Genomic DNA, 18632 nt, shown 5'->3' with positions numbered 1-18632 from the left:
TAACAACTGTATTTTCTTGAAAAATATTGCATGCACTTCTGCAAAAAATATGAAACCACCGTGCGTAGAAAAAAGTAAGCTTTGAATGGTTACTATCAAATTTCTGGAGACTCGAAAAAGTTATGTGACCTATAAAAGGTTAAACTTACTGGTGGTAGGTCATCTGGTGGAAGGTGATAGCCAACTTGTTGAACTCCTGGCACTTGACGTGGAAACAAGAGTCGTTCTTGAAGATGCTCTGTATGTTCTCGTCACACCCCTCTGTAAGTGTCAACGATTCGTTTTTTAGCATCAACTATCGATTATTTTTCAATTTGCTATTCTTGCTCCAAAAAGAGAAGAAAAAATTTGAGAAAACTTACCGAAAAGTGGAGTCTGGGTGGAGAGAGCCACGAGGCAGAGAACACCGAAGGCAACGAGGAATTTCATGGTTGCTGTTTATTGCGGTTTGCTGACTTTACTATAGTGGCGAATGCTGCAAGTCGAACTGATGCTGAAGTCGCTCATCGGTCCGGCTTTTATACAAAAAAGTTTCGCCGCTCTGTTTAATGGAGCGAAGAAAATCAGCCGAAATCCAGGAATGAGCCTATTTCCAATTATCTGGAATCGTATTGTGTGCCCACATGGTCGGGGAGGTGATTTATGAAGTGTGCGTAATGTCTGATAAATTCCACTTTTCACGCAATGTGGTACAATTGCGGTAGGTCCTTAGACTTATAAAAATATGATTTTCTCATAAAACAGAAATGGAAATGTCTGGCCACACACCCCATGTCGTAGATTTACCAAAGCAATCGAAAATCTGTACGCTATCTTCGAAAGTTCCAGCTCACCGATTCATCGTCTACGAAAAATTTGTATAATTTTTATAAAATAATAGAGAAGGTGCTTTAATGGATTCACAATGTAAATCTCATTGTTTTTAGAGCTTTTAAACAAATAAGCCCCTCTGTAAAAGCCTCGTCTACATTAAAGTCGTCTGAAGCGAACACGCGCGAGTGCGTGGAAGGGGGGGGGGGGGAGCACACACTTACTATTTGAACGATCGAGTCTATAGGCTGCTTTCCGCGTGAAATGGAAATGCGTAAAGATAACGGACTAAGAACGTCACAAAGCTATATGGACAGAGAGAGAATCGTAAGTTACACAATGTTCCAATGCTTATCATCACGCTAAATACGTTAAAAATACCGTTATAATAAAAATCAAATACATCATACATATGCTGTTATTGCCAAGAAAGTCCGAAAGTTATTTGAAAATTCGAATTTCGAGCCAGACAAATTAACAACAAATTGGCTTATAACAAATTATAAATACATTATCACGATGAATAGCGATATGCTTGTCTTCTGTTATTTCTAGGGGCGTGTGAGTCAAACTCGAACTTTTTTTGTTTTGATTGCAAAATACAATAATCTAAGATGTTAAAAATCTACTTAAATACCACGATTGTCGAGTTTTTACACATATCTAACGAATGTTATGGTTTTTCCTTGTTTCATAAAAATGATATGTACTTAAAGCTTCGAGTTCTTTTTCAAGTTTTTTTTCGGGCTTTTGTCAAAAAAATAACTCGATTGGTAATTTGGACTGATTTTTCAGCTATCAAAATTTGTTGCTTTTGTCATCTATTGAATCTGTTCAATCTGTTTGTTAACTTAACACGTATAATATATTATTATGTCATTAATTATTTGCACCATAATGTTGTAACGAAATGTAAAACTCGACTTTTAACTCACACCTCTACTTATTTCATAATCGACTATAATTTTACAAAGATATAAATACGAATTAAAATATCCAGCCAAATAGCATTTGATATAAAATATCTCAAAATCTGCACGTGTAACAACGCCTCAATCTATTGCTACAGATAATTAATTATGGATTCTGTATCTCATATACACCGCATGAATCTATTACTATTAATTATTGTTACCTACCATTTTATGTCCATTTCTATGGTCTTGAAAAAATATTATACTACATCGTTAGCAAAATGCAATGTTAAAGCCACTAAATAACATAATATAAACATAGACAGTACGAATATAGATATAGCACACTTGCAAATCAACTCCCGACCATTTGGGCACACAATACGATTCCAGATAATTGGAAATAGGCTCATTCCTAGATTTCGGCTGATTTTCTTCGCTCCATTAAACAGAGCTGCGAGACTTTTTTGTATAAAAGCCGGACCGATGCGCGACTTCAGCATCAGTTCGACTTGCAGCATTCGCCACTATAGTAAAGTCAGCAAACCGCAACAAACAGCAACCATGAAATTCCTCGTTGCCTTCGGTGTTCTCTGCCTCGTGGCTCTCTCCACCCAGACTCCACTTTTCGGTAAGCTTTTCAAATTTTTTCTTCTCATTTTGGAGCAAGAATAGCAAATTGAAAAATAATCGATAGTTGATGCTAAAAAACGAATCGTTGACACTTACAGAGGGGTGTGACGAGAACATACAGAGCATCTTCAAGAACGACTCTTGTTTCCACGTCAAGTGTCAGGAGTTCAACAAGTTGGCTGTCACCTTCCACCAGATGACCTACCACCAGTAAGTTTAACCTTTTATAGGTCACATAACTTTTTCGAGTCTCCAGAAAATTGATAGTAACCATTAAAAGCTTACTGTTTTCTACGCACGGTGGTTTTATATTTTTGTGATATTCCAGCAATAATAATATAACGCATGCACTATTTTTCAAGAAAATACAGTTGTTAAAAGTTGCCATTTTGTGTATTCCAGGTGCTTCGCTCCCAAATGCAAGGAAGGAACACTACTCAAGGGACAGAACCCCGCGGACGTCAGCAAGGTCTACCCACACTGTTGTGCTACCCCAATCTGTGAGGAACCTGTCAAGAGTTGTAATTAATAGACGCATTAATAAATATATATAAATTTCCATAGCAAATAATTTTAGTCCACTTATTACGTTTACCTAACCATCTTTACCCCAATAATTTCGTCACTTTCTCAAACAAGATCCTAGTAGCTAATAACAAATAAATAATTTTGTGAAGAATTATTCATAATACCGACTAGATCTCGTATCTAAGAAAGGGCGCTTTGTCGTTACACATAATATTTATACATAGATATTTTATGATTACAAATGTGTTTTACATATTTTATAACATTTTTTTCCCATATATATATTCTCTGAACCAAATTAAAATGTTATTGATAAATATTTAATGATATGTTGAAATATTTGTGCAACTTTATAAAATATTTTTACAAAAAATGCTTGAATCAATCAAAAATATATTTTGGAAAATGAAAGTTGTGTTTATGATATTTATAATCTTTTTTTGTACATTTTATAAATAATTTGTGAATCGATGTGAGTCATACTTTATGAAAAGGTTCATTTCACAATTTTAAACTGTTTTGAAAATGTTTTAAAATATTTTGAAGTATACAAATCTTTTGGAATATTGTCTTATATTTGGGAAAGGTCTCCTATCGTTGGTTGAAACCTTCGTAAAAAATAGTTCAGTCCAAAAATATATCGCGCTGTAAAACTAATAGCTTATCGCTGGAAAGTCAATAGAATACGCTCAAGACTTGGGCATCACAGCCTTGGTGCCCTCGGTCACCGCAGGGTGGTCGCAAGCGACCGTAAGATCTCATCGAACTTGAGACCGGCAACCTCCTTTCCGTTACACGCCAGAAACTTAAACACAGATTCACGTAATTTCTTGCAGATCATCTACAACCTTGAGAATCTCCGCCACATTAGGAATGTTAATATGCAAGCTCGGCCCAGAGAGCGTCTTGTTTCCCAGTCCCAAACCCATGTTAAATGTGTATATGTGTGTGTGTGTGTGTGTGTGTTCACGGACACGGTCTTAAATGTGTGAGTTAGGTCACGTGATACACACATACAAGAGCGTGTCCGTGAGCATATATATTGTTGTGGTCAGGTTCGGGTAATAAAAATAACAACACGTTATTTATAGAAAATGACTCTTTAACTCAGACTCTTTATTCGAACGTAAACACAACTGTTCTTAACAGCTGACAGAACCAGACTAAACATAAATAATAACATCCGCGATGTCGTTGATCTCGTTGCTAAGGTCGCTATGCGCGATTCTTGGTGTTCGAATCGCGCAACGTTCAGGCTCGGTCACAACAATATATATATATATATATATATATATATATATATATACACATTTAACATGGGTTCGGGGCTGGGAACCAAGACGCCCTCTAGGCCGAGCTTGCGTGTTAACATCCCTAACTGTCAATATTCAGCTTTTTTGCAAAAATCTCCTTGCACATGATCTTAAAATGGTCGAGCTGGTACACACACCGTTGAATAAAACTTTGAATATCCCGGTGTGTATGTACATGTCCACCGCCGGCTCATCCACGTTCTTCACTTTACCTGGCACCCGCTCAAAAACATTGTCTACAGAAGCGGATATAATAATGAATAGTATATTGTGTACTGAGGGCGTAAAGTGACCTTCGGCTCGGGCTCACTCGTCTTGATTCGTACTGCAATCACGCGAGGCCAAAAAGCCCGCTCAGACCTTGGTGCACACCAGATTTTTTGTAACACATCCATAATGATTTTCGCGTTTACACACACGCGCATACACGCATGTACATAATCATATACACATACACACATAATATACGCATATTTGATGTGAACTATATTGACCATTTTCTTTGACGTACTATACGTTCGTACCCAATATTTAGCGGGCCTAAAGTACCAGTTTTTTTATCAGCAGACAAAAGAAGTGAGTAGCAGGCCAAAAACAAATGTTAAGTTTGTGGGAGTTTTCAAAATTTTTTAAATTTGTTAAATATTAAGGATTTTAATAAATATTAATACTTGTGTTAATTAATGAGAATGTTCATAAACAGTAATACTATTATTTCTAAATATTTATCGCTTTATAGCCATGAAAAACGTGAAAATTCATACATGCGTCACAAAAACTATAGTGTGTACAAAATGCTAAGTGGGCTTTTTGACCAAGCGTGGAGTTTGTAGTATGAGCCGAAGACGTGTAAACCACACGAGAGGTACCACACTGTTAACCTCACGCTTCGTACACAATATACTATTGTAAAAATTTTATGTGTAACGACAAAGTGTCACACTAAATTGTATTATCTCTTTCTTAAATACCAGACCTATATAGTCGGTATTAAGAATAATTCTTCACAAAAATTAATTATTTGTTAATAGCTACTAGGATCTTGTCGTTTGAGAAAGTGACGAATTTATTGGGGTAAAGATGGTTAGGTAAACGTAATAAGTGGACTAAAATTATTTGATATGGAAATTTATACATATTTATTAATGAGTCTATTAATTACAACTCTTGACAGGTTCTTCACAGATTGGGGTAGCACAACAGTGTGGGTAGACCTTGCTGACGTCCGCGGGGTTCTGTCCCTTGAGTAGTGTTCCTTCCTTGCATTTGGGAGCGAAGCACCTGGAATACACAAAATGGCAACTTTTAACAACTGTATTTTCTTGAAAAATAGTGCATGCGTTATATTATTATTGCTGGAATATCACAAAAATATGAAACCACCGTGCGTAGAAAACAGTAAGCTTTTAATGGTTACTATCAATTTTCTGGAGACTCGAAAAAGTTATGTGACCTATAAAAGGTTAAACTTACTGGTGGTAGGTCATCTGGTGGAAGGTGACAGCCAACTTGTTGAATTCCTGGCACTTGACGTGGAAACAAGAGTCGTTCTTGAAGATGCTCTGTATGTTCTCGTCACACCCCTCTGTAAGTGTCAACGATTCGTTTTTTTAGCATCAACTATCGATTATTTTTCAATTTGCTATTCTTGCTCCAAAATGAGAAGAAAAAATTTGAGAAAACTTACCGAAAAGTGGAGTCTGGGTGGAGAGAGCCACGAGGCAGAGAACACCGAAGGCAACGAGGAATTTCATGGTTGCTGTTTGTTGCGGTTTGCTGACTTTACTATAGTGGCGAATGCTGCAAGTCGAACTGATGCTGAAGTCGCGCATCGGTCCGGCTTTTATACAAAAAAGTCTCGCCGCTCTGTTTAATGGAGCGAAGAAAATCAGCCGAAATCTAGGAATGAGCCTATTTCCAATTATCTGGAATCGTATTGTGTGCCCAAATGGTCGGGAGTTGATTTGCAAGTGTGCTATATCTATATTCGTACTGTCTATGTTTATATTATGTTATTTAGTGGCTTTAACATTGCATTTTGCTAACGATTTAGTATAATATTTTTTCAAGAACATAGAAATGGACATAAAATGGTAGGTAACAATAATTAATAGTAATAGATTCATGCGATGTATATGAGATACAGAATCCATAATTAATTATCTTTAGCAATAGATTGAGGCGTTGTTACACGTGCAGATTTAGAGATATTTTATATCAAATGCTATTTGGCTGGACATTTTAATTCGTATTTATATCTTTGTAAAATTATAGTCGATTATGAAATAATTAGAAGTGTGAGTTAAAAGTCGAGTTTTACATTTCGTTACAACATTATGGTGCAAATAATTAATGACATAATAATATATTATACGTGTTAAGTTAACAAACAGATTGAACAGATTCAATAGATGACAAAAGCAACAAATTTTGATAGCTGAAAAATCAGTCCAAATTACCAATCGAGTTATTTTTTTGACAAAAGCCCGAAAAAAAACTTGAAAAAGAACTCGAAGCTTTAAGTACATATCATTTTTATGAAACAAGGAAAAACCATAACATTCGTTAGATATGTGTAAAAACTCGACAATCGTGGTATTTAAGTAGATTTTTAACATCTTAGATTATTGTATTTTGCAATCAAAACAAAAAAAGTTCGAGTTTGACTCACACGCTCCTAGAAATAACAGAAGACAAGCATATCGCTATTCATCGTGATAATGTATTTATAATTTGTTATAAGCCAATTTGTTGTTAATTTGTCTGGCTCGAAATTCGAATTTTCAAATAACTTTCGGACTTTCTTGGCAATAACAGCATATGTATGATGTATTTGATTTTTATTATAACGGTATTTTTAACGTATTTAGCGTGATGATAAGCATTGGAACATTGTGTAACTTACGATTCTCTCTCTGTCCATATAGTTTTGTGACGTTCTTAGTCCGTTATCTTTACGCATTTCCATTTCACGCGGAAAGCAGCCTATAGACTCGATCGTTCAAATAGTAAGTGTGTGCTCCCCCCCCCCTCCTTCCACGCACTCGCGCGTGTTCGCATCAGACGACTTTAATGTAGACGAGGCTTTTACAGAGGGGCTTATTTGTTTAAAAGCTCTAAAAACAATGAGATTTACATTGTGAATCCATTAAAACACCTTCTCTATTATTTTATAAAAATTATACAAATTTTTCGTAGACGATGAATCGGTGAGCTGGAACTTTCGAAGATAGCGTACAGATTTTCGATTGCTTTGGTAAATCTACGACATGGGGTGTGTGGCCAGACATTTCCATTTCTGTTTTATGAGAAAATCATATTTTTATAAGTCTAAGGACCTACCGCAATTGTACCACATTGCGTGAAAAGTGGAATTTATCAGACATTACGCACACTTCATAAATCACCTCCCCGACCATGTGGGCACACAATACGATTCCAGATAATTGGAAATAGGCTCATTCCTGGATTTCGGCTGATTTTCTTCGCTCCATTAAACAGAGCGGCGAAACTTTTTTGTATAAAAGCCGGGCCGATGAGCGACTTCAGCATCAGTTCGACTTGCAGCATTCGCCACTATAGTAAAGTCAGCAAACCGCAACAAACAGCAACCATGAAATTCCTCGTTGCCTTCGGTGTTCTCTGCCTCGTGGCTCTCTCCACCCAGACTCCACTTTTCGGTAAGTTTTCTCAAATTTTTTCTTCTCATTTTGGAGCAAGAATAGCAAATTGAAAAATAATCGATAGTTGATGCTAAAAAACGAATCGTTGACACTTACAGAGGGGTGTGACGAGAACATACAGAGCATCTTCAAGAACGACTCTTGTTTCCACGTCAAATGTCAGGAGTTCAACAAGTTGGCTGTCACCTTCCACCAGATGACCTACCACCAGTAAGTTTAACCTTTTATAGGTCACATAACTTTTTCGAGTCTCCAGAAAATTGATAGTAACCATTCAAAGCTTACTGTTTTCTACGCACGGTGGTTTCATATTTTTGTGATATTCCAGCAATAATAATATAACGCATGCACTATTTTTCAAGAAAATACAGTTGTTAAAAGTTGCCATTTTGTGTATTCCAGGTGCTTCGCTCCCAAATGCAAGGAAGGAACACTACTCAAGGGACAGAACCCCGCGGACGTCAGCAAGGTCTACCCACACTGTTGTGCTACCCCAATCTGCGAAGAACCTGTCAAGAGTTGTAATTAATAGTCGCATTAATAAATAGATACATTTATCTTTTTAATAATTTTTTACTTTTTTCATTACTCCAATTTTCTGAACTACTGAAGATAATCACTTTCCTAAGCGACATAAAACAACAAATTCTTTAGTAGCTTATAACAGAGTTCCTCCTTTAGATAATCGTTTGCGCGATATCTAATCCAAAAATTTTGTTGTAGAAAGTATATAAAAGAAGATATCTTTATTATCTCGAGTATATTATACATACTATAAAAATTTGTTATTCTGTGACATGGATGGAAATATCCACTTTTTATGTATTTTCTTATGATCGCTAGTGTAGCTTATATAGAAGTGCGAATACGATTACACTTTTTTTGATGATTAAGAGACGTTAAAACCGATATTCATATACATTCTATAAACAGAATTATATCTCTTGTGATGCAACTGATATTATAAGAGCGAATCTCAATAACACTTTGTCCGCAGAGTAGTTTGGGACATCAGTAGAGAAAAACGCCGAGATCAGCTCGGAGTTTCGATAAAGAAAATATTCGTTCTGCTCGACATTTTCAAGTGAGTACGCCGAATCGTATTTTATTATTTATTAATAAATTGTTAAGCTTAACAATAAAGTAGTAATGACTTATTAGTAGTTTAATTACAACGGTTAATATTTTTTTAGACATAGATTTAGGTTTCAATGGTAAAAATGTCAAAACTACAGTCGGTCATTATCGTCTGCGTCGCAATTGCCTACTTATGTCTCGAAATCAGTGCCACCGAACCTGTCGCTCTCACAAGGCAATGGGCTAGTGATTACACCAACTACAAACCCTACGTCGTCAAGGTGAAAGACCAAATCATCGTCGTCGGTTTGCGCAATAATTCAGTCATTCTGACGTCCGTCAATGGCGTTGAGATCAACACCTGCAATTTTTCACTCTCGAGCCCTGATAAAATCGCCAAGCCTGTGGCCAGACCCGTAGCTCTGGGCAATGGCAAGCTCGTCATTGGTACCATTATGAGATCATCAGACAACAACAAAGATCTGAAGGATGATGAGGTGCACGCATGGGAGCTGTTCGTAATCGTCGACCCACACGACTGTTCGAAAACCAAGACGCTCGAGGTAGACAACAAAGGATGGCATCTTATGCTCGCTAGCCTGGTGCCGTACCATGACACCTTCGACCTGTTCTTCGATGGCCGTGAAAGGAACGTCAGTGACGAGGTGGTACCGGAGTCACCCCGGCGTTTCAATGACCAAGCCGAACCTGTCCCCTTGGACCACCACTTTGGACCAGAGACCGCCATCTGGGGCTTCCTCATCGAGTCGATTAAGCCATACGACGCCTCCGAGGGCTACGTCTGCACACTCGTCAATCGAACCGACAACACCATGAAACTGAAGCGTCTGGATTCAAAGTTCCAGCTGGTCAAAGAGACACAAGTCGAACCCTGGGCCCACGTCATGTCAGCGAGGTTCGGAAAAGTCAGCCTCTGCTATCTCGCGGCTAATTTCGTCACTCAGACCTCCAGCAATGGTAGTGAAGAGACGATAAAAAAATTAACTACTACTTGCGACTTCTACGATGTCAAGGATCTGAGTCATCGAGGCTCGGTTAGGTCATTCGAGCCGGACAGCGCTTATAACGAAAGTGAAGTTGGCGTAGTCAACCTGCCGGATGGCAGCGCGGTTGCTGTTCTCGCTTTTGGAGACAATACTTTGGTCAAGGATACCGGATACACGACGAAGTATTATCTGCAGCGTTTTAACGTGGATGGAAGCAAAGGGGAGGCTGTACATGTCGGCACAGATACGAACCACTTTTACTTGATGAAAGAAGTGTTGTTGGACGGTGGTGCTGAGGTTTGTTTAATCGTCATGGGTGAAAAGACACCGTCTATCTCTGCCAAGAGTTATAGGATCGAAGTTAGTGGCAAGTGCGTTGATATGTCGAAAAGATAGAAAAAAAGTTGTGTTTGGTTCGTTAGAAAAATAATTATGTTTTGTAATGACAATAATTTTAGTTTTTTTTATGGATGATTAAATTTATATAAAATAACATTGAAAACCAATTTTATTTTTCCTTCTTTATGTCTGATGAGATACACAAAGTCTTAATTGGAATTTAGTTTGTTTGTATCAGAATCGAAAAAAAATAAAAAACTGCGGTGATATTCATGATGAATAATGTAAGTAAAAGATTTGCGAAAGCATCACGTTGAAATATAAACAAATAAACACAAACTCACCAATTACATAGATTTAATCGATTTTTAATTTTTTCACTGTACAACTATATATCGAGCACTGTATAGGCGTATAGCATGTAATGCAGAGTGTGCGAGAAAGAGAGAACGTGCGAAAACGCACACACGTATGCCTCCCCACCCTATACGGTGTATGCGTGAGAGCCGCGCTATATATTTTACACGCGAAGAGACGCTGCGCGAGTTGGGTGCGCGAGAGATACTCACGCACTTGTGCAACAAGTTTTTAGAGAAATAAGTAGGTGCTCACTCGAGAGCTGGAGCTGTAATCTAACTAATAGTCATTGATAAACCACGTTTGAACAAGTTATCAAAAATTGGAAATGCAGGGCAGATAGAAAACAATCATAAGGACGTTTATACATGCCCAAAGTAAACGATATTCCTATACGAGCATCACAAGCGGTTGGAGGGGAAATTCCAACTTGAGCGGTATTTTACGCTTCGCTGTACACTGCCATGTTCTGCGTGTATAAATGCGAATTTGGCAGCGATGCACCATTGTGTGAGTAGGTAACAGCGGCGAAGAAAGTATATATAAGCCGACAGTGCTCCAGAAGGTCATCGATACATTTTACGGGGACGGACCGGTAAGTACGTACAATTTAATGTCAGTGATCGCTACTGAAAAAGCTCAGGTGAAATGTCATAAAAAATAAATATTTTTTTTTGTTTGAAAATTAAAATATCATTTTCTTTCAATTTTCTGAAACTTTTGACGGATACGTAGATTTAATCGTATTTTATATATGAGTAATATTGCACTAGTGCTATAGAAGTACTACATTTTAATTTCGACTTTTAATATATGAGTTTTGGCATGATCTCATCTGAGATTTTCCAGTAGGGATAAATTAATTAAATTCTTGCACACGACTTTATTTTAACGAATTTTCTCATTCTTTCAGAAAGCTAAAACTCACAATGTCAAAACGAAACTTCGCCTTCGCCTTCGTCATCTTCTGTGCCATCATAATCTACATAAAGATCCAATTCAAATCCGGTGAAAAGGTCTCGTTCAGCAAGCAATGGATAACCGAGTACCTCACCGCCAAGCCAAACGTTGTCGCGATCAAAGACCGTATTTTATACGTCGATCTGGGCGAAGGGGCTGTTCACTTGAAGAACAGAGACGGCGTTGAAATGGACACTTGCAATATCACTCTTCCCACCGATTGGTCCGTCGCTCACCACAAATCCATAGCTTTGGGCAACGGCAAGATAATCATCGCGACAGAACTGACAAATCGTTTGGAGTCATCTAAGAAGTCCTACTCGGACTTTTTCATCGTCGTCGACTCGCTCAACTGCTCGGGTACCAAAACTCTGACAGTCAACGCTAGCGAGAGTTACGAGGGCGAGAAATGGGAGTATCGATTGATAGACGTGGTGCCTTATCACGACAGCTTCGATATCTTCTACTTCAAGTATAACAAGCGCATGGACGAGACCGGCGGTGAGATGATCACAACACCCTTGCGGTTTAGCGACGAAGCCGAGCGAATTCATCTGTACCATAATTTCAAGGTCGAAACTAACCCGATACAGTTCCACATTCAGACCGTGAAACCGTTCGACCCGTCCGACGGCTACGTCTACACGCTGATCCAAGACGCGAAAGATCACAGCTACAGCGTCCAGAAGTTGTTGAGGCGCCTGGACTCGAGTTTCCAGCTGATCGAGGAGACGGAAATCAAGCCGTCGGCCTTCAAAAACGAACTGGCCATGTCGGTGTCTCAGGACAACGTCAGCCTCTGCTACGTCAACCACGCAAGCGTCGACTCGGAAGGCGCTTGGACTTTCAAGACACCCACTGTGATGTGCAATTTCTTCGACGTCGAGGATCTGAAACCTCGAGCCACGGTCAGCTTGCAAGCGCCTAAATTTCGCATCGAAGAGAGGAAGTTAGAGGTGGTGAGCCTACCCGACGGTGGAGCCGTCGTCGCTCTCGCTTTTCAACTCTACATCAAATTCGGAGATCCCGCGGACAAGGGCTACACGACGAAGTACTACCTGCAGCGCATCAACGCCGATGGAAGCGTAGAAGAGCCTGTACACGTGGGCACCTACACGGCCATCTCGAACGAGATGAGCTTGGTGTCGCTGGGTGGCGGTGAGGTTTGCTTGATCGTTGTTAGTCACTTGCAGCGGCCGATTTATCGTACGATGAGAATCCGGAGCATGATCAGCGGCATGTGTCTGCATGTGCGGACGAAAAAGAGAAGTGGACTGTGGTGAACGCTATTGCGTGGATTTAGACTCGTTGATTGTGCGCGGTGATACGATTTTAGCTTGACTGTTAAACTACAGCGGTGACTGTATAATTTCAGTAGCTTGATGTTGTGTCTATAATTAAGAGCGGCTTTGAAAATTGTTTGTAACAAAGTTGAGTTGATTGTCAGTCAAATTATACGGTATAACCAGACGTCGGAGAAGATTTATACGCTATGTGTAACTAATAATTTGTATCAATTATGTAAATTTGATAATCAATATTCAATTAGTTCTGAACCTCGAATTTTATTTACTGTGCGTTTTATGAAAATTGTTCAATGTTTATTTGCTATACACACTGAATAATAAATACAAATAAAAATTAATGAAGCAATGTTATAACATATATACAGGCCTCACTTGCACCCCAATAATCTACGTAATTCAGTTTTGCGATTTGGGCGTCGGCAATGGAGTCATGACAACTTATATGGGGAAGCCCGGGCTGGGAAAGGCCCGCTTAAAAATCCATGGCTGTACATGCAGTGAATTCATAGTGCACTTCCTAAGTAAATGCTCGAATTGGAAATACCCAAAAAAACTGAAAAATTCGAGATTTGGCCAAACGATTGCCATCGGTTTCTCTGAAATTCACATGTGAGTGTAATTATATCATATTAATTGGCAGTACGATTTTCTCGCCTCCCCCCCCTCTCTCTCTCTCTCTATTTTTTAAAGCTTAAATGTAAATTAATAGTAGTTCTTTTAAGTCATAAGTTGTCCTCCGTGTCTTTCAGAAACTTCAAAATGTCAAGACTACGTCTCTTCACGGTCTGTTTCGTGTTCCTCAACTTCAGTCTTGAAACACGTGCCACGGAGTCTTCGAACTTCACCCAAGAGTGGACGACCGACTTCTACTATTCCAACAAACCCGTTATCGTCAAAGTTGGAAACGACGTCCTCGTTGTCAGCTTGAACAGCAACAGCACCATTCACTTGACGTCGGTTGACGGCATCGTAATCAACAACTGCAAGTTCTCGGTGCCTCGCTTCAGAACTGTTGAACCTCTACAGAAAGCAGTGGCATTGGGCAACGGTAAAATCGTCGCCCGTACTGTGATGGCACCTAACTTTGTCGAGGGACAGGGTGCCTGGGACTTGTATGTCATCGTAGATCCCTATGACTGCTCATCAACCAAAAGTTTCATAGAGTATACCAAATTCTTCGGATCTGGCTTACAGGCTATAGTCCCCTACCACGACAGCTTCGATCTGTTTTACAGTAAATCTATGGATCTGGAGGATCAACCTATGAAGTCACCCAGAAGGTTCAGCGACACGGCCGAGCCGATCAAGCTTGATCACCATTTCGGCCTAGAGGCTGAAGTCTACGACTTGCACATCGAGACCGTCAAACCTTACAACGCGTCCGAGGGTTACATCTGTAAAATGATATACGAGGACGGCAAGAAAACGTCGCTGTGGCGTTTGGATTCGGAGTTTAAGCTGATCAACGAAACAAGTGTCGAGCCCTGGGTCAACGCCATGTCGGCTGTCCACTACAGCGTCAGCCTCTGTTATCGACGAGCCGATCACCTGATTCCGATAATCAAGAAGCGGTGCCATTCCTACAGCTCGCAAGACATAGACAACTTATTCGGAGGGAGTCCAAGGAAACTGGCTGTATCCTGCGATCTCTTCGACACCGAGGAACTGAATCACCGAGCCTCGGTAAAATTGTACAAGCCGGAAAGCGTTTACGTCGACGCAGCGATTGACGCAGTCAATTTGCCAGATGGCAGTACCGTCGTTGCGCTTGGTTTCCAGTATCCTACTTCAATTTTTGAAAAGGCCTACACTAAAGAGTATTACTTGCAGCGTATCAACGTAGATGGAAGCTTGAACGAGGCTATCCACGTATTTAACTACAGGTATTCTTTCGACATGATGAGAGAGATGGTCGTCATGGGTGGATGGTTCGAGCCTTTTCTCAGCAGCAGAGCCAACGGAAAATGTTTCAATATGTTGACTTGAGACGGATGTGTTGCAATTAGGATTGTCGATAATGATTATTCATAAGATATTACTGTTCTTGCATATTTGTGAACTTGAATAATTTAAATAACAGAATTGATTTAAATTTTTGCTAGAATATTAAAACTACGTACTGCCGTATAATTAAGGTGAATTAAAGCGATGTAAATAATTAAAAATTCATCACTGTAAATACAATAAAATAAGAGTAAACTTGTAAGCAAAATTTATTAAAAGCAGCGCATTCATTTCACTGATCATAATAAAGCAGAGGAAAGCGAGTCTTATGGAAGGAGAAATACCCAGCCGGCGGGAAGCCCGCTGCCGCGAATTGCTCCTGCTATAGAAAAACAACCAAGCCGGTCTTGCGTTTCTCAGCCGTACAGCCAATATTAATTGCAAGAAGGATGGGAGGATACGAGCTCATGCGTGTCGACGGGATATAATAACGAACGGGAACTCCCATTTTCTTCATGGCAATATAAATACGAAACCCATGCGAAGTCTCTTCAAAAGTGCCGAGTAGTCCAGTGAGAATCAACGTCCGAATCGTGCGCGAAATTCGAAAAAATGACAAGACTCAACGCGGCTCTTGTCTACTCTGTTCTGTTCTTTTGTTGTCTCAACGTTAGTGTCGTGAAATCCGTCAAAGTTATCCAAGAATGGACAGCCGATCATTACACGGGAGTGAACCGACCAATAATCTTTAAGGCGAAAGAAGAAATCCTCGTTGTCGACTTGCCTCTCAAGGACAGCATCAGCTTCATGTCGATCGACGGCGTCAAAACCAACACCTGTAATTTTTCAATTCCTTCCGATAGCTCTTACTCGCTTCCTCTAAACGACGCGATGGTTCTGGGCAACGGAAAAATCGTCGTCCACAACTTATGGCGAAAACCTTCGATAACTTTGACCTGTATATAATCCTCGACCCGTGGGACTGCTCGAGCATGAAGACCATCGAGATAGTGACAGGTTTTAGCATAGAGGTTAGATCAATGATCCCGTATCATGACACCTTCGACCTCATCTACGAAAACAGAACGTTCATCCACAGCCCAGAGTTCAGTGTCTGCAGACTGCCACTGCATTTACGTCACAACGATCAGGGTGAGTCGATAAGCTTGAAACATCAGCTAGAACCAGACACCACGACGTCATCCTTCAGAATCCAGACCGTCAAGCCGTACGACGCGTCCGAGGGCTACATCAGCACCATGGCCTCCGAGGAGGGTCTGATGGTTTTGCTGAAACACCTGGACTCCAATTTCCGACCGGTCAAGCAATCGATCCTGGGATCATACAGTTACAACATGGTCACTGGTCGCATAGATAATGGTGTTCATTTTCACTCTGTCGCCTCGATGACCAACGATAGTATCAGCATTTGCTTCAGAATCAATGGGCTATACCGGGTGCCTGTCGCTCCGCACTGTACAAGGGAACGGGAGAGACAGTCTGTCTTTTGCCAGTTCTTCGACGCCAGGGAAGGCATTGGACGACTATTCATCAAGTTATACGAGACAAATGGTAATGTCGACTTTGACGTAGTCAATCTACCCGATGGTCATGCCGCTGTTGTTCGAGCGAGCTACCCTGATTCCGGAGCGGAATATTACCTGCATCAAGTTTTTAAAAGTGGAGGCATGGTTGAGCCTGTTCGCATATACTTTCCCGGCAAGTCGAGGTTCGTCAAAATCATTCACTTGAAAGAGAGCAGAATTTGTTTGGTCGCCAAGAGCTGGATAGAGGAAGATAATGATATCGATTACAATTTGAAATTCACTCATCAGAGCAAAGTTATGAAAATTATCACAAAGTGCATCGATATTTTTGTACCGTAATTAAATATTCTAATAGTCGTTTTACTGTATAATTTGTGATTTTACCATATGAATACATTTTTAAACATATTTACTATATTCTTTGAATATTTTTAATTTCGACACGTCACCTACGAATAATTATGAATATCAGATTATTTTTATCAGAAATTCAGATCAGAAAAATTACAACTATCCTACTTTAAATAACACAAAACTAGTACTTTTACTTTCTCAAAAATGATACAATGCATCTTTAGAGGATCTGAAAGAAGGGGAAATATCCAGTCGACGTGACGACACCCCCCGCTGGGAGATGCTCTCGCTGTATAAAAGCAACCGAGCTGCTCCGGCGCTTCTCAGTTCTGCAGTCAACACCGATTTCAAAGAGTGGGAGGATCCGATAATACTGAATACAGGTTTGCCGCGTATATCGTCATTGAAAATATAGTCGTGTTTTTTATCGCTTCTCGGACGGCTGTGAATATAAATACGAGACCTCCTCAGACGTGTCAAGTGGTGAAGTGAAGAAAGACGTCGAAAAAGTGTCCGACGTGTTTAAAAAAATGTCGAAACTCAATGCCGCTCTAATCATCTGCCCCTGCTTGTTCTTCTGATGCGCTGATATCTGTGCTGCAAAAGTCGCCAAAATAGTTAAAGAATGGTCAGGCGTTTACTACACGGATTCAGATTCCGGACCAAAAATTGTTAAAGTCAAAGACGATCTCCTCGTCATCGGCTTACACCATGACTACACCCTCAAAATGACGTCAATCGACGGCGCCGAGATCAACAGCTGTAAGTTCACCATCCCTAACGATGACTTTGAGCGAGTCAAAGTCGACATTTCCGGCGAGCCAGTACTTCTGGGCAACGGTAAAATCGTCGTCCGTTTCTCTTTGATAAGGGTCACCAAGGACGATCACATAAAACGCTCGGACCTCTATACAATCGTCAACCCATGGGACTGTTCGAGCATCAAGTCAGCCAACATCAAGTGGCGCGGGAGCGCCACGAAGGCGAGTTTGAGAAGCAGACGACGCCGCGGCGCCCGTGACACTATTTACTTCTATATTGGTATCTCGAATTTTCAATTAAGGAAATAAATTATTTATCATTCATGTACCCAGCTAATTTTGATAAATGTTTATACTGGTATGCCAAACTATGATTTTAAACCAAAATATCAGCAATAAACCAGCTTTAACATAATAAACAAGTATGCAGGTGAACAAAAATGCTGAAATCACTTGCTTAATTTTTCTTCAGCCCAAAAAGTGGTAAGACCGTTAAGTTAGCTGCGTGCAGTTTGACCGAGTGGTTAGACTGTGAAGTTGGCCGCACAAGCTATTGAGCCTACATTGTCTGCTACTCTGCTTGAATTATAAATGTGTGCTCCGTAGTATTCGGTGTTTTGGTGTAAAAATCTTTCAAGGAAGGTGTCTAGATAAATAGGGTGGCTGATGACGACGTCTAGGTGGTGCGCTCCGTGGTTTTTGGTGTTTAGGTAAATAAATCATACGAGGACGGCATCTACCCTGGTAAAAAATAACTTATTAAATCCGATTCGAAAGATAATAGGGTTTAATTGAATTTCTTAATCGGAAATTATCGAATTAAAGCCTATTTAATCGATTAAAATCTATTTAATCTGATTATAAGTTTTAGTCGGTCTTAATCGGATTTAAACAGTTGTGTTTTTAAATAAAATGTTATATTTGTTGAAAAATACAACTGATTGAATCCGATTAAAACCGACTAAAAGTTATAATCAGATTAAATAGATTTTAATCGAAGGTGTCTAGATAAATAGGGTGGCTGATGACGACGCTAGGTGGTGCGCTTCGTGGTTTTTGTTGTCTAGGTAAATAAATCATACGATGACGGCGTCTAGG

The 18632-nt window shown here is 39.8% G+C and overlaps 5 protein-coding genes across 5 annotated transcripts; 4 read left to right on the top strand and 1 right to left on the bottom strand.

Moving 5' to 3' along the window:
* Positions 1 to 510: 510 nt before the first annotated feature.
* On the top strand, positions 511 to 2886 carry LOC107980620. The gene is made up of 3 exons (XM_016981525.2): positions 511 to 2355; positions 2456 to 2567; positions 2760 to 2886. Exons 1-3 carry the CDS (start codon positions 2211 to 2213, stop codon positions 2884 to 2886), a joined length of 384 nt encoding a protein of 127 aa, XP_016837014.1. The 5' UTR covers positions 511 to 2210.
* A 2466-nt stretch (positions 2887 to 5352) lies between these two features.
* On the bottom strand, positions 5353 to 6293 carry LOC107980621. The gene is made up of 3 exons (XM_016981530.2): positions 5886 to 6293; positions 5672 to 5783; positions 5353 to 5479 (listed from the first exon to the last, which is right to left on the bottom strand). Exons 1-3 carry the CDS (start codon positions 6028 to 6030, stop codon positions 5353 to 5355), a joined length of 384 nt encoding a protein of 127 aa, XP_016837019.1. The 5' UTR covers positions 6031 to 6293.
* A 1422-nt stretch (positions 6294 to 7715) lies between these two features.
* Positions 7716 to 8452, top strand: LOC107980622. The gene is made up of 3 exons (XM_016981531.2): positions 7716 to 7878; positions 7980 to 8091; positions 8284 to 8452. The coding sequence occupies exons 1-3, from the start codon at positions 7734 to 7736 to the stop codon at positions 8408 to 8410; spliced, it is 384 nt and encodes a 127-aa protein (XP_016837020.2). The 5' UTR covers positions 7716 to 7733; the 3' UTR covers positions 8411 to 8452.
* A 409-nt stretch (positions 8453 to 8861) lies between these two features.
* LOC107980535 lies at positions 8862 to 10654 on the top strand. Its single transcript, XM_016981414.2, has 2 exons — positions 8862 to 8965; positions 9075 to 10654. The coding sequence occupies exon 2, from the start codon at positions 9093 to 9095 to the stop codon at positions 10359 to 10361; it is 1269 nt and encodes a 422-aa protein (XP_016836903.1). The 5' UTR covers positions 8862 to 8965; positions 9075 to 9092; the 3' UTR covers positions 10362 to 10654.
* A 22-nt stretch (positions 10655 to 10676) lies between these two features.
* On the top strand, positions 10677 to 13286 carry LOC100678059. Its single transcript, XM_003425044.4, has 2 exons — positions 10677 to 11260; positions 11575 to 13286. The coding sequence occupies exon 2, from the start codon at positions 11591 to 11593 to the stop codon at positions 12902 to 12904; it is 1314 nt and encodes a 437-aa protein (XP_003425092.1). The 5' UTR covers positions 10677 to 11260; positions 11575 to 11590; the 3' UTR covers positions 12905 to 13286.
* Positions 13287 to 18632: the final 5346 nt, after the last annotated feature.

This window comes from Nasonia vitripennis, chromosome 1 (genome assembly GCF_009193385.2).
Source record: "Nasonia vitripennis strain AsymCx chromosome 1, Nvit_psr_1.1, whole genome shotgun sequence".
Lineage (NCBI taxonomy): Eukaryota > Metazoa > Arthropoda > Insecta > Hymenoptera > Pteromalidae > Nasonia > Nasonia vitripennis.
Note: the sequence above shows the minus strand (reverse complement) of the source record. Positions and strands in the feature narration are given on the sequence as shown.

What these genes read in the sequence shown, in the direction of transcription:
- LOC107980621 (XM_016981530.2), bottom strand. Translation starts at nt 6,030, where the DNA reads ATGCGCGACTTCAGCATCAGTTCGACTTGCAGCATTCGCCACTATAGT. An exon ending in CACCCAGACTCCACTTTTCG is followed by an intron (nt 5,784 to 5,885) that starts GTAAGTTTTCTC and finishes TGACACTTACAG; the next exon opens with AGGGGTGTGACGAGAACATA. An exon ending in CACCAGATGACCTACCACCA is followed by an intron (nt 5,480 to 5,671) that starts GTAAGTTTAACC and finishes TGTGTATTCCAG; the next exon opens with GTGCTTCGCTCCCAAATGCA.
- LOC107980620 (XM_016981525.2), top strand. Translation starts at nt 2,211, where the DNA reads ATGCGCGACTTCAGCATCAGTTCGACTTGCAGCATTCGCCACTATAGT. An exon ending in CACCCAGACTCCACTTTTCG is followed by an intron (nt 2,356 to 2,455) that starts GTAAGCTTTTCA and finishes TGACACTTACAG; the next exon opens with AGGGGTGTGACGAGAACATA. An exon ending in CACCAGATGACCTACCACCA is followed by an intron (nt 2,568 to 2,759) that starts GTAAGTTTAACC and finishes TGTGTATTCCAG; the next exon opens with GTGCTTCGCTCCCAAATGCA.
- LOC107980622 (XM_016981531.2), top strand. Translation starts at nt 7,734, where the DNA reads ATGAGCGACTTCAGCATCAGTTCGACTTGCAGCATTCGCCACTATAGT. An exon ending in CACCCAGACTCCACTTTTCG is followed by an intron (nt 7,879 to 7,979) that starts GTAAGTTTTCTC and finishes TGACACTTACAG; the next exon opens with AGGGGTGTGACGAGAACATA. An exon ending in CACCAGATGACCTACCACCA is followed by an intron (nt 8,092 to 8,283) that starts GTAAGTTTAACC and finishes TGTGTATTCCAG; the next exon opens with GTGCTTCGCTCCCAAATGCA.
- LOC107980535 (XM_016981414.2), top strand. Translation starts at nt 9,093, where the DNA reads ATGGTAAAAATGTCAAAACTACAGTCGGTCATTATCGTCTGCGTCGCA.
- LOC100678059 (XM_003425044.4), top strand. Translation starts at nt 11,591, where the DNA reads ATGTCAAAACGAAACTTCGCCTTCGCCTTCGTCATCTTCTGTGCCATC.